At 41.2% G+C, this 15,194-nt stretch overlaps 1 protein-coding gene across 1 annotated transcript; it reads left to right on the top strand.

Annotated features, from left to right (window-relative positions):
- Positions 1-5,950: 5,950 nt before the first annotated feature.
- tnfa (tumor necrosis factor a (TNF superfamily, member 2)) lies at positions 5,951-9,524 on the top strand. Its single transcript, XM_029645042.2, has 4 exons — positions 5,951-6,302; positions 6,709-6,736; positions 7,091-7,150; positions 7,807-9,524. Exons 1-4 carry the CDS (start codon positions 6,129-6,131, stop codon positions 8,277-8,279), a joined length of 735 nt encoding a protein of 244 aa, XP_029500902.1. The 5' UTR covers positions 5,951-6,128; the 3' UTR covers positions 8,280-9,524.
- Positions 9,525-15,194: the final 5,670 nt, after the last annotated feature.

The following is a 15,194-nucleotide window of genomic DNA, read 5'->3' as shown; positions in this document are numbered from 1 at the left end:
TGAATTTCTTGAGATTCAAAAAGGTGTTCCTCAGGGTTCTATTTTAGGTCCATTATTGTTCACCTTGTATATTAATGAAATAGGAAACACTTAATACTTGTAACATGCGTCTCTATGCAGATGACACAGTTTTGTATTCCTGTGCCACCTCGGTGCAGCAGGCCATTTGTGAACTTCAGCATGACTTTGATTCAATTCAGAAATCACGTACAGATCATAAATTAGTGTTATATACAAGTAAAATCAAGCTCATGCTGTTCTCTAGGTCACGAAATATTGACCCTGAGGACCTGTATATGTGCCCTATAAATGGAGCCCAAATTAAGCTTGTTTGTCAATATAAGTACCTGGATGTCTGGATTGATGACAAGTTGTCCTTGGTAACTGGAAATTGTCCTTCGTAACGCATATCAAATATCTGACTAAGAAGCTAAGATCCAAGATTTTTTTTTATTCTTTATATCAAAATAAATCCCACATTAGTATTAAAAATAGGAGAAAGATTGTTCAAACAACGCCTCTCCCTGTATTGGATGTTGGTGATATTGTTTACATGCATGAGGCACAACCTCTGTTTTAAAACCCTTGGACACAGTCTACCATTCAGCAATACGTTTTATCACAGGGGACCATTTTAGGACTCGTCATTGTAGTCTGTATAAAATGTGGGATGGACCTCTCTCTGTCTGTAAGAAGAAAGCTGCATTCTCTTTTATGTACAAAGCAATCTGACTGAAACTCCCTCTATGTGTAACATCGTTAATTAAGATTTTAAAAATCAGAAGTTACCAAACCCTTTCACAGGAATGGATAACACTAGAGATCCCTTCAGTCTCCACAGATTTGGGAAAATCTGCATAAAAAAAATGTATCCCTACTTTGTGGAACAATCTGCAGAATTCAGGTTAAATAAATACACAAAAAATAATACAGAGTCACTATTTATCATCTTTACCACTGATGTTACAGTATTACCTCTGAATATGACACTGAGTGGATGCAGTTGTTAAAGATCAGCTGGATGAGACTGGATGAGGCAAAACAGAACAGGATGAGACTGAGGCCATTCTAATATGTATGGGTGCCTGAGTTTGTCTGAAAGTGGGGGTGCAAAAGGGGGGCTCAGTTTTCCTGCAATTCTGTACCGTTTCTTAACAGGGAGAATCAATATTTATGAACAGAACACAACAATCCTTCTTACCTTTTGCCACAATAAATGATATAGAAAACATGTTTTGATGACTAGTTTACTAATCTACTCCCTTCCCTGAAAATCCCACCCCCAATAACAAATAGACGGGTCTGAAACCCTACCAAATCTGTGACTCATAAACATCATGCCCCCTTCCCTAAAACCCCCACCTACAGTGATCGATTGACAGGCCAAACTGTTAAGAAAGTTGGCATGACAACAATGACAACAATGACAACAATGAAGAAACATAATTGAAAATGGGAGGAATAATATTGTTTTACCCAATAAGAATTTAAATTGTGTACTTATAGGTTAATTAAAAAAAAAGCATTATTAAATTGCAAATAAATTTGTATTTTTTTGTCCAAAATAATGCAATCACAGTAATGTAGTACAATTACAAATGTGAATTTTTATTTCTCTTTAAACAATTTTCTTTCTCAGTTTGGCAGTGTTATCTGGTAGGACATTAAACAATAACTGTCAACTTGAAAATGCAAACTGGAGTTTTTGCATTTAAATTTGGTCATAGATTATGTTCACATAAACACAACATTGCACACATATTAATTTATAATTATCATTGTGAAATTAGCATTTTTTGGGGGGGCCAGCTATATATACCCATATATTTTACGGCCCGAAATCTGCAATCAAAATAATAATATGTAGCTCCGGTAATATGGGTTACATTTGAACGGTTTGGGCAGAGGTTTTCAACCTTTTCTTTCATAAGAGCAACTTCATACTAAAACTTTTTTTTGCAAGCTACTCATATAGGCTACAGCCTGTCTGCATACATAATGTAATTGCGTTTTGGTTCTTAAAATCACACATTTTGAACATTTTGCCTACGATGACAATCTTGAATGCTTTTTCCTGATTTTATATATATATATATGCATGTGCTGTAGCAACACCCTGAGTTCATCAGACACGAAACAACGACCAACATGTAACAACAGCACATCAAAACAGATAAAGGACGTTCTTTTGCCTTTTGATTTTCAACACCAGGGGTGTAACTGGTGCTTTCACAACCAACACAGTGGTGAGTGGCAGGGAGCCAAAGCAAAATATATATATATACATTTCACCTTTATTTAACCAGTTAGGCTGGTTGAGAACAAGTTCTCATTTGCAACTGCGACCTGGCCAAGATAAAGCAAAGCATAATCCTGAGGCGACGGGGGGAGGGGTGGTACAAAATGCAATCTGTTATTTATGGTATCGTATATAAAATGGACATATCTATTTTAATACAGACTAGCTGAAAATATAATTGAACGTTGCAAATTACCCAAAGGATCATTTAAAAAACAGGGGAGAGGAAAAACAACCCTTATTTTGAAAGTAGAGATTCAGCTGCTCCATTTGCTCCGTTTGCTCAGGTTCCTAGGATATTTTTGGTTTTTATTTAACTTTTATTTAACTAGGCAAGTCAGTTAAGAACAAATTGTTATTTATAATGACAGTCTACCAGGGAACAGTGGGTTAACTGCCTTGTTCAGGGGAACAGTGGGTTAACTGCCTTGTTGAGGGGAACAGTGGGTTAACTGCCTTGTTGAGGGGAACAGTGGGTTAACTGCCTTGTTCAGGGGAACAGTGGGTTAACTGTCTTGTTCAGGGGAACAGTGGGTTAACTGCTTGCTCAGGGGAACAGTGGGTTAACTGCCTTGTTGAGGGGAACAGTGGGTTAACTGCCTTGTTCAGGGGAACAGTGGGTTAACTGCCTGTTCAGGGGAACAGTGGGTTAACTGCCTGTTCAGGGGAACAGTGGGTTAACTGCCTTGTTGAGGGGAACAGTGGGTTAACTGCCTGTTCAGGGGAACAGTGGGTTAACTGCCTTGTTGAGGGGAACAGTGGGTTAACTGCCTTGTTGAGGGGAGCAGTAGGTTAACTGCCTGTTCAGGGGAACAGTGGGTTAACTGTCTTGTTCAAGGGAAAAGTGGGTTAACTGCTTGCTCAGGGGAAAAGTGGGTTAACTGCCTTGTTCAGGGGAACAGTGGGTTAACTGCCTTGTTGAGGGGAACAGTGGGTTAACTGCCTTGTTCAGGGGAACAGTGGATTAACTGCCTTGTTCAGGGGAACAGTGGGTTAACTGCCTTGTTCAGAGGAATAGTGGGTTAACTGCCTTGTTCAGGGGAACAGTGGCTTACCTGCCTTGTTCAGGGGAACAGTGGGTTAACTGCCTTGCTCAGGGGAACAGCGGGTTAACTGCCTTGCTCAGGGGAACAGCGGGTTAACTGCCTTGTTGAGGGGAACAGTGGGTTAACTGCTTGCTCAGGGTAACAGTGGGTTAACAGCCTTGTTGAGGGGAACAGTGGTTTAACTGCCTTGTTCAGGGGAACAGTGGGTTAACTGCCTGTTCAGGGGAACAGTGGGTTAACTGCCTGTTCAGGGGAACAGTGGGTTAACTGCCTTGTTGAGGGGAACAGTGGGTTAACTGCCTGTTCAGGGGAACAGTGAGTTAACTGCCTTGTTCAGGGGAACAGTGGGTTAACTGCCTTGTTCAGGGGAACAGTGGGTTAACTGCCTTGCTCAGGGGAACAGCGGGTTAACTGCCTTGTTCAGAGGAATAGTGGGTTAACTGCCTTGTTCAGGGGAACAGTGGCTTACCTGCCTTGTTGAGGGGAACAGCGGGTTAACTGCCTTGTTGAGGGGAACAGTGGGTTAACTGCCTTGTTCAGGGGAACAGTGGGTTAACTGCCTTGTTGAAGGGAACAGTCGGTTAACTGCCTTGTTGAGGGGAACAGTGGGTTAACTGCTTGCTCAGGGGAACAGCAGGTTAACTGCCTTGTTGAGGGGAACAGTTGGTTAACTGCCTTGTTGAGGGGAACAGTGGGTTAACTGCCTTGTTGAGGGGAACAGTGGGTTAACTGCCTTGTTGAGGGGAACAGTGGGTTAACTGCCTTGTTGAGGGGAACAGTGGGTTAACTGCCTTGTTGAGGGGAACAGTGGGTTAACTGCCTTGTTGAGGGGAACAGTGGATTAACTGCCTTGCTGAGGGGAACAGTGGGTTAACTGCCTTGTTGAGGGGAACAGTGGGTTAACTGCCTTGTTGAGGGGAATAGTGGATTAACTGCCTTGTTGAGGGGAACAGTGGGTTAACTGCCTTGTTGAGGGGAACAGTGGGTTAACTGCCTTGTTGAGGGGAACAGTGGGTTAACTGCCTTGTTCAGGGGAACAGTGGGTTAACTACCTTGTTCAGGGGAACAGTGGGTTAACTGCCTTGTTGAGGGGAACAGTGGGTTAACTACCTTGTTCAGGGGAACAGTGGGTTAACTGCCTTGTTGAGTGGAACAGTGGGTTAACTGCCTTTTTGAGGGGAGCAGTGGGTTAACCACCTTGTTAAGTGGCAGAACGACAGATTTTTTACCTTGTCAGCTCAGGGATTCGATCCAGCAACCTTTTCGAGTTACTGGCCCAAATCTCTAACCACTAGGCTACCTGCCAACTAAATATGGACTCCGTACATCCTACTAAATGATCAACGATTGTATAGATAATGTTTTATCATAGTAAAGCTACATTTCTTACGATCTTTTATTACTTATGTTTCCACCATACAAAGATATACATCACACATTGTTTCATTATTACATTAACAATAAGTATCTCTCAACGCATTACATACATTTGCATTAATGAAATGGGGAAAATAAAAGGCTGAAATAGTTAGAGAGAGGGGGAGATGGGGGAGAGGGGGAGATGGGGGAGAGGGGGAGATGGGGAGATGGGGGAGATGGGGGAGAGGGGGAGATGGGGGAGAGGGGGAGATGGGGGAGATGGGGAGATGGGGGAGAGGGGAGATGGGGGAGATGGGGGCCTCCCCCTCCCCTCCCCCTCCCTGTATGCTTGGCCTATTTTAAAAGAGATGGAAGGAAGTGTCAGTTATACCATTACAGATAGCAGCCATGACACATCTCTGTGGGCGCATATTTGGCAGATGAGGATGTTTGTTTGTGTGAATGTATAGCGCCAATGTACCTGTAACGTACAAGCTTCAGCATAGCAGTGATGATGTTGCATTACCATGAACATACAGTAACATAACATTAACTTTTATCCTTTATATATATATATATATATATATATATATATATAAAAACATCATACTAACTGCTATATCCCCTTTACGGAAGTAAAATTATACCACAACGTCGTCTGTCACTCAATAGACTGCTCTGTCCTTCTAACCAGCCACCAGTGCTGCTACTAATGGACAGAAGTAGAAAACACGTCGATATGTGGCACATGAAGTTCAGTGAAAAGCAGAACATTAAAAGGCCAAGAAAGAAAGAAAGAAAGTCAAAAACAAAAGAAAAAAATCCCCGTAGAAACGAAAATAAAATTGATTAGGGAACAGAGTAAAGATGAAGTTAGAGAGAGGGATGTTGGTGTTTACTTTAGGAGAGAGAGAGAGGGAGACAGGTGTGTGTGTGTGTGTGTGTGTGTGTGTGTGTGTGTGTGTGTGTGTGTGTGTGTGTGTGTGTGGTCAGATGTTTCATTTAGTTTCGTTTATTAGGGTATTGCATGCAGCAGCTGATCTTCCTGTGTTTTTTGGTTTCAATACCTTTCTCAATTGTGTAAAAACCACAGGTCCCTCCAGCCATTACCCACACCTCCTCCTCCTCCTCCAAAACTCTGTTCCCTTGCTAGCCTCCACTCTGAGTGACATCACTGGAGTTTCCCTTGGCAGCTAGATGTATATAACAGCAGCAGTGAGAGTATCAGTCAATCAATCAGCAGGCCTGTCACTACCTACTACCTTCAAAACACAGTCAACCTCTAATACCACTGTGGGAACTTAGCTACTGAAGTTATTCTGAGTTTACCAACTTGTATACCTATCGCAAACCAGCTTGATTGACATTGGAGCTCCAGGCTTCTCTTGGATACTAAGGACTTTGACGGAAGGTTCTACTATACGATGGCAGGTGATTGCAGCAGAGTGATGTTAGACGTGGAGAGTGGCCCTGTGTACCCAGCAACGACCGTGACCCTGGTACGGGAGAAGTCCACACACCGATGGAGGCTGTGTGGTGCCCTGCTGGCCATGGCACTGTGTGTCTCAGCTGCACTCTTCGTTACCTGGCACACCAAGGTGAGAACACATACAGACCATTTTATCTTATCATTCATTATTAGTGGCATAATGGATTGATAAGGGAACTGGATTATTTTGGATGAGCTGATATCAAGTGTATTCCATCAGCAATTTGATTAATTAAGTTTGAACTTTGAAGTTGAACTTAGATCCTGATTGAAACTACTGTATATCTCTGTAGCGATATTTACATTTTAGATTTAAATCTACTTTTACTTACATATCTTCTGTATATCACTATATATCTACATATCTATATATATATATTTAAATATCTATATATCACCATGTATCTTTGTAAATCTCTGTATATCTCATATATCTCCTGTGTAGCGTCAATGTGAAACCGATCACGGGACTAACTTTCTTCGTTTTTCTCCATTTCTCTTTTCCTCTAACTCAGAGACAAGATCAGGTCGAGGATGTTAATGGTGAGTTTGTTTCCTTTTTTTTCCCAGTCAGGTTCTATACGTTCTACTGCTGGTAGTATGGCGTTATAATGTTGAATATATACCGCTACTCCCTTGACAAAGGGCGTATTCTAAATAGCATCCTGTTTCTTTTAATAGTGCACTACTTATGACGGGAGCCCTGTCGGCCCTGGTCAAAAGTAGTCCACTATATAGGGAATACAGAGTGCCAATTTGAGACAAAAACACCTAAATGTGTAAGATAAACTCTCGCAAAGCTCTCGCAGCAGTACGGCATTATATGGAGTTTAACGAGAGAGAATTCACCCTCGGAAGTGTCCGTTTTCTAAATCTCTGTCTTCTTCCCTTCTTCAGAACTTCAGCATACACTGAGACAACTCTCTGTAAACAGAAAGGCTGCCATTCATCTGGAAGGTGAGATGACACTTTACAGTAATGTATACTATGTCTGCTTCCGAAGTGGCACCCTACTCCCTATATAGTGCACTAGTTTTGACCAGGACCCATATGTAGGGGATAGGGTGCTATTTGGATAAGGGAAGGTTACCTGACAGGATGCTGTATTAGAGTCCTTTCAAGAGCCCTGTAGAACTGGAACGAACTCGTCTGCAGGGTGAATCATCTGGATATATGCCATGTAAATTTGGTCTATGCATAATCAAATGCACACTTGACCCTTGACTTTGAAATGGGGATTAGAAGCTGTGAATGAATCGAGCCTGTTTGACATACGGTATAAAGTCAAAGACATAACCTTCATCTCTTTTTTTGAACCGGCTCATTTACAACTTGCCTCGATAGATGGTGTGTCGTAGTGCTCCGTCTGTCAATATCTACAGCTAATTATATTCATGTCCAACCACTCTGCATCTCAACCACTTTGACTTTATTTATTTTTTGGGGGGTTAAAATTATTTGTACAGTTAAAAACAAATTAAAAGTACAAAGAACCCCAAAGGAATTCACATACAAACGTTAAATGCATATATTTATTTCCGATGTGGACCTTGGAAGAGGTTCATTATTTCCCATGTTAACCTCTCTCTCTCTCTCTCTCTCTCTTCTCCCAGGTGAGTACAACGTCAGTGGAAAATACAAGACCACAGTGGAGTGGACAGACGATGAGGGCCAGGTAATCTCACAGGGGGGTCTTAAACTCAACAACAACGAGATTGTGATCCCTCGGCCGGGCCTATACTTCGTCTACAGCCAGGTCTCTTTCCGCGTCAGCTGCAAGGCCGACCCCAAGCACCCTAACAACCAGGAGATGGTTCACCTGAGTAACACGGTCACGCGCTGGTCCCCAAGCTACGGCACCGAAGACGACAAGGAGGACCAGATGCTGCTCAACTCTGTACGCACCGTGTGTAAGAAGTCTTCCAACAGCGAGGCGAGCGAAGGACAGTGGTATAATGCCGTGTATGTGGGAGCCGTGTTCAACCTGGAGAAGGGAGACAGGCTCCGGACAGTCACAGAGAACAGGCTTCTGCCCCATCTGGAGAGTGGCGATGGGAAGAACTTCTTTGGCGTGTTCGCCTTGTGAGACGGACGAAAATGGCATGACGATAGAGAGGAAGGGTACTTCCCAAATCACCCTATACTTTAACTATGGGTGCACTATATAGGGAGTAGGGTGACGTTTGGGCCGTGGCCTCAGCGTGAGGGGGAAAAGGTTCATACAGTAGGAGGGGTTAAACAGCAAGATCCACGATGAAGAAGAGGATAATGGAAGGTTAGCTGATAGGAGTCAGGGCCGTTTCATCTACTGAAGTTGACTGAGGTTAAGGCATCGTGTTGTTTCGTGTTAAAGCCAATGCATTTTATTTTTTATTTTGAACTCTTCTGTCAAAGATGAGGAATTATAGATTGGGTACTAGTCTGTTTGTGCCATCATGCCACTCCTTGTCATACCAAACATCGGCTTGCATGACAGCATGATGTAGGCAAGAGCACAAGCAGATGTGGAACCAGGCTAGAGAAATGACACCGATCTATCTAAACTGTAGCAGTTTGTTTATATATACTTGGGGTTTATTGTTTAACAAATGTGTTGCCATGGCGTTACCATGACAGTAAATGTCTATGATGCTAATGCTGAACTACAATCCACAGCACATAAACCAACCCTCACTATATATATATATATATATATATATATATATATATTCTACTATCTGAAGGAATTCTGACATACAGTATGATTCAATTTATTTAAGCATTGTGGCCCACTACATCGGTCAAATATCTCATATTGAGAAGTCAATTCTAATTGATTCTGAATTCTGAATTCATTATTTATTTTAAAAATATATATTTATCATTATGTTTTAGTTAATTATACTTGTATTGTTGTCTGTATTTACTATGTATTATGAAGCTTTATTTAAACTAGGCAAGTCAGTTAAGAACAAATTCTTATTTACAATGACGGCCTACCCCGGCCAATCCCTGCCCTAAACCCAGACAACACTGAGCCAATTGTGCTCCGCCATATGGGACTCCCAATCACAGTCGGTTGTGATACAGCCTGGAATCAAACCAGGGTGTCTGTAGTGACGCCTCTAGCAATGAGATGCAGTGCCTTAGACCGCTGCCCACTCAGGAGCCACTAAGGGTATATATTGTATTACTTGCTATTTAAATTACATTTGAAATTATTATTATTATTTTTTTTTTTTTTTTAATTCTACATTTTAAAGAGTAATTTATTTGTATACATTTATTTATTTAACTACAGTAGTGTGGTTGAGTTGAAATATCTCAATAAAATGCGAATGAAAAATGACAAAACATTTATTGTATGTGAATCAGTTCTGATCGTCAAAAATGGGTTCATGTAACATGGTCACTATTTAGAGATTCTACAGCCACGCCCCCCGCCCCAAGAAGAAAAGTGATCTGATGACTGTAGTGTAAAGGTCTTTAATGTATACTGAAAGGGTTTCTGAAAACATCACTTTAAAAAACCTTCAGAACAATAAGTGGTTCATATCATTTTGTATCAGGTCATAGTAGCTAATTCTATCAATAGGACTATCAATAGGACTATCAACAGGACTATCAATAGGACTACCAATAGGACTACCAATAGGACTGTCAATAGGACTATCAATAGGACTACCAATAGGACTACCAATATGACTATCAATAGGACTTTCAATAGGACTATCAATAGGACTACCAATAGGACTATCAATAGGACTACCAATAGGACTACCAATAGGACTACAAATAGGACTACCAATAGGACTATCAATAGGACTACCAATAGGACTACCAATAGGACTACCAATAGGACTATCCGTAGGACTACCAATAGGACTATCCATAGGACTATCAATAGGAACTTTCCTAAAAATAGTTATCTCTTTGCTATCAAGGAATGATTTGCCTTTCTCTTGACTCTCATGTCAATTGAATTAGCATACATTTGCAAAGACACCTCTACTAAAATAAACTCAGTGGGTGTTTCCATTGTGGTCGGTAGCATTTCCTCAAGTACTGTGTTAGTAGTGTGTCCGTGTGTTTCCTACACAGTCAGTTGCATTTCCTCAACAGCAAATGGGGATAATCCCCTTGGTAATCAGGACCATGACTGCTGAGTGTCTGAGTGAGCATACAGTGTGATCTACAGGGCTCCTTCTGCTGGCCCCCCACGCATCTGCCCTCCTCCAACCCTTTAACATGTGGGTGGTGGGAGGGATTTGTGTGGTGACGTTCCAGTAGGCGTTCGTTTCCCTTTATCGTCACTGTTAAATGGCTCACGACCACTGCTACCTCTCACAGCTACGCTGCTGCTATAATGAGTATTGATTTGATTCATTAGCCACCTGACTTCACACCAGAGAACACACACAGGAGAGAAACCTCCTGTGCTGCTGTTCATTGATTATTGATTTGATTCATTAGCCACCTGACTTCACACCAGAGAACACACACAGGAGAGAAACCTCCTGCGCTGCTGTTCATTGATTATTGATTGCCGTTACCATTAGTATCTATCTATTTATCATGCTACTGGTCATTATTAGTCCTGTTTACGTGTATATATTACCATTAGTATCTATTTATCCTGCTACTGGTCACTATTACTCCTGTTTACATGTATATATTACCATTAGTATCTATCTATTTATCATGCTACTGGTCATTATTACTGTTGTTTACATGTATATACTACCATTAGTATCTATTTATCCTGCTACTGGTCACTATTACTCCAGAGCCTGTGGTGGATCCAGGCAGAGCCCCCGTGTGGGTGTGGGTGTGGGGTGTGTGTGTGTGTGTGTGTGTGTGCGTGTGTGTGTGTGGGTGCGTGCATGTGTGTGTGCGCGTGTGTGATTTACTGAGGCCCTGCTGGTCCAAAGGATTGTGATTCATTGTCTTTCCCTTGACAGATCTGTACTCTGAAAATATCCATTGATCCTCTGTATATTCTTCAAAGGGATAATACGGATTCATCGTAGAATGCAGACAGTGAATTATTACGACGTAGAAACACCAACCTGCACCCTTATTTGACTGGCTCTGCTACCAAAAAAAGCCCACAGAATTGATATAACATCTCATATACATCATATTAAATTATATAACACACTGTAAATATAATGGAAAAACAATGACTTTTATTTTTAATATCATTGCTGTTGCATTTCACATCATTTCAAAATGTTAACCATCCTTATAGTACCGTAATGTAAACACAGGACCAGTGGACAACACCTACTCATTCATGGGTTTTTATTTGAACTATGTTCTACATTGTAGAATAATAGTGAAGACATCAAAACTATGAAATAACACACATGGAAACATGTAGTAACCCAAAAAAAGTGTATTGAGATTCTTCAATGTAGCCACCCTTTGCCTTGATAACAGCTTTGCACACGCTTGGCATTCTCTCAACCAGCTTCATGAGGTAGTCACCTGGAATGCATTTCAATTAACAGGTGTGCCTTGTTAAAAGTTCATTTTTGGAAGGGGTGTTATACAGAAGATAGCCCTATTTGGTAAAATACCAAGTACATATTATGGCAAGAACAGCTCAAATAAGCAAAGAGAAACGACGGTCCATCATTACTTTAAGACATGAAGGTCAGTCAATCTGGAACATTTCAAGAACTTTTAAAGTTTCTTCAAGTGCAGTCACAAAAACCATCAAGGGCTATGATGAAACTGGCTCTCATGAGGACCTGCCACAGGAAAGGAAAACCCAGAGTTACCTCTGCAGCAGAAGATAAATTCATTTAATTGCACCTCAGTTTGCAGCCCAAATACATGCTTCACAGAGTTCAGGTAACAGACACATCTCAACATCAACTGTTCAGAGGAGACTGTGTGAATCAGGTCTCCGTGGCCAAATTGCTGCAAAGAAACCACTACTAAAGGACACCAATAAGAAGAAGATACTTGCTTGGGCCAAAAAACACGAGCAAAGGACATTAGACCGGTGGAAATCTGTCCTTTTGTCTGATGAGTCCAAATTTTTGATTTTTAGTTTCAACAGCTGTGTCTTTGTGAGATGCAGAGTAGGTGAACGGATGATCTCTGCATGTGTGGTTCCCACTGTGAAGCATGGAGGAGGAGGTGTGATGTGTGGGGGTGCTTTGCTGGCAACACTGTCAGTGGTTTATTTTGAATTCAAGGCACACTTAACCAGCATGGCTACCACAGCATTCTGTAGTGATACGACATCCCATCTGGTTTGCACTTAGTGGGACAATCATTTGTTTTTCAACAGGACAATGACCCAACACACCTCCAGGCTGTGTAAGGGCTATGTGACAAAGAAGGAGAGTGATGGATTGCTGTATAAGATGACCTGGCCTCCACAATCACCTGACCTCAACCCAATTAACCAATTAAGATGGTTTGGGATGAGTTGGACCGCAGTGAAGGAAGAGCAGCCAACAAGTGCTCAGCATATGTAGGAATGCCTTCAAAAATGTTGGAAAAGCATTCCAGGTGAAGCTGGTTGAGAAAATGTCAAGAGTGTGCAAACATGTCATCAAGGCAAAGGGTGGCTACTTTGAAGAATCTCAAATATAAAATATATTTTAATTTGCTTAACACTTTTTTGGTTACTACATGATTCCATATGTGTTATTTCATAGTTTTGATGTCTTCACTATTAGTCTACAATTTAAAAACTAGTAAAAATAAAGAATAACCCTTGAATGAGTAGGTATTTCCAAACTTTTGACTGGTACCATATATACATATATATATATATAATTCAAATACCACACAGGAATACCATATGCGTACGTATGTATGAGCAAGATAATACATATATCATAATAATCATTTCACACAATGTCAATATTGTCCATATCCTCGTTTTGTATACACATCACTGGTATCATTGTTGTATTCCGACTACACAGAGCTCGCTATACATTATATATATTATACATTACATACAGAATACTGACAAACACATGCACAGATGTGCACCATAAAGGATCTGACATGAGGACTGCGTTGTACAAGGTTCTCGTTAATAATGTGTACATTAGAGCTTCGTAAGCACTACTCAAGACATTCATAATTGCTTTACGACACGACAACTCATATCACAGTCATTAACAAGCTGGGCTACTGTACCACACTAGAGTCTAGAGAGTTCCAAAGGTCAAGCAAGGCCAAGGCATTCTGGGGCATTGAGAAAGGTTGAAGGTCACACAAGCACTAACCCATTTGCCATAAGAGTTGATGAATACGGAAGAGGTGCTCATGAGGGTACACTCCATATTACATTACGTGGGTCATGGGATGTGGGTTAGGGGTGTGGGTCGTAAAATGTCCAAGGGCTTCATTCAACCTGTAGCGCGGTTGAGCTACGTTGTAGCGCGGAAGAGATGTAAAGGTGATTTCTGAATGAGCAGAATGAGCCGTGAATTTAGTCACCACAAACGCAGAAACATTTCCATTAAATGTCAATCACGCTATAACGCTGATCTTATGCGATACTGATTGAATCAAAGCTCCAAAATGAAAAATCGGGAAAAAAAGATTAGCTTAATAAAAGAGTAGAGGTCACAGAACTGACTCCAGACCTGTCTAAATCAACATCCTCCCTACGGGTAGAGATTACAGAACTGACTCCAGACCTGTCTAATTCAACATCCTCCCTACAGAACTGCATTAGGGGGCCATTTCAGCTATTGCATTTCTCAACATCACAAAGCTGATCATCTGACAGAGGCAGGGTACTCTCACCGTGCCGGTGGAATTATGTTAAGTATCCGAGGAAGGGTTATTTTCTGTCTGTCTCTAAAAAGTACAGCGCTTTAAAAAAAAAAAGTCCTTCCTCCTTGACATTGCTTCACAAGACAAACATGAAACCGTGGAGCAGAAGCAACCAACTAAACATGGAATTACTGCTGAATGGAGGGGAGATTCTTGTTTACGGCCACGTGTTTGTTTGAGTAGTTCACAATTTGCTAAAGCGGAGCCTCCCCCTCTTAAAGTGGCACTGAGGAATCAACTGGATCTTCAGATGGGGTGATTCAACTTTGTCCCAAAATAGCAGTTTCCTATGTAGATAGATAGATAGAGAGAGAGAGAGAGAGAGAGAGAGAGAGAGAGATAGATAGATAGATAGATAGATAGATAGATAGATAGAGAGAGAGAGAGAGAGAGAGAGAGAGAGAGAGAGAGAGAGAGAGAGAGAGAGAGAGAGAGAGAGAAAGAGAGAGAGAGAGAGAGAGAGATAGATAGATAGATAGATAGATAGATAGATAGATAGATAGAGAGAGAGAGAGAGAGAGAGAGAGAGAGAGAGAGAGAGAGAAAGAGAGAGAGAGAGAGAGATAGATAGATAGATAGAGAGAGAGAGAGAGAGAGAGAGAGAGAGAGAGAGAGAGAGAGAGAGAGAGAGAGAGAGAGAGAGAGATAGATAGATAGATAGATAGATAGATAGATAGATAGAGAGAGAGAGAGAGAGAGAGATAGATAGATAGATAGATAGAGTGTGGAGAGAGAGAGACCTTTTGTGAGTGCAATGTTTACTGGGCATTTTTGTTGTTTATTTCACTTTTGTTAAGTATCTACTTCACTTGTTTTGGCAATGTTTCCCATGCCAATAAGTCCCTTAAATTGAATTGAAAATTGAATTGACAAAGAGACAGACAGAGAGAGAGATATGTCTGCTCACCAACCAAGAATTCACAAAACGGGACAAACACCAATTTGAGACTTTGCATGCAGAATTTTGCTAAAATATCCTCTGTGTACAATGTAAAACACCAAATAATGCCTGCAGGGCAAAATTAGGATGATACCCACTTATTAAAAATCCAGAAAAGAAAAGTTAAATTCTACAACCACCTAAAAGGAAGCAATTCCAAAACCTTCCATAACAAAGCCATCACCTACAGAGAGATGAACCTGGAGAAGAGTCCCCTAAGCAAGCTGGTCCTGGGGCTCTGTTCACAAACACAAACAGACCCCACAG

This window comes from Oncorhynchus nerka, linkage group LG4, assembly GCF_034236695.1.
Source record: "Oncorhynchus nerka isolate Pitt River linkage group LG4, Oner_Uvic_2.0, whole genome shotgun sequence".
NCBI lineage: Eukaryota > Metazoa > Chordata > Actinopteri > Salmoniformes > Salmonidae > Oncorhynchus > Oncorhynchus nerka.
The sequence above is the reverse complement of the archived record's forward strand: the minus strand, read 5'-3'. Positions and strand labels throughout refer to the sequence as shown.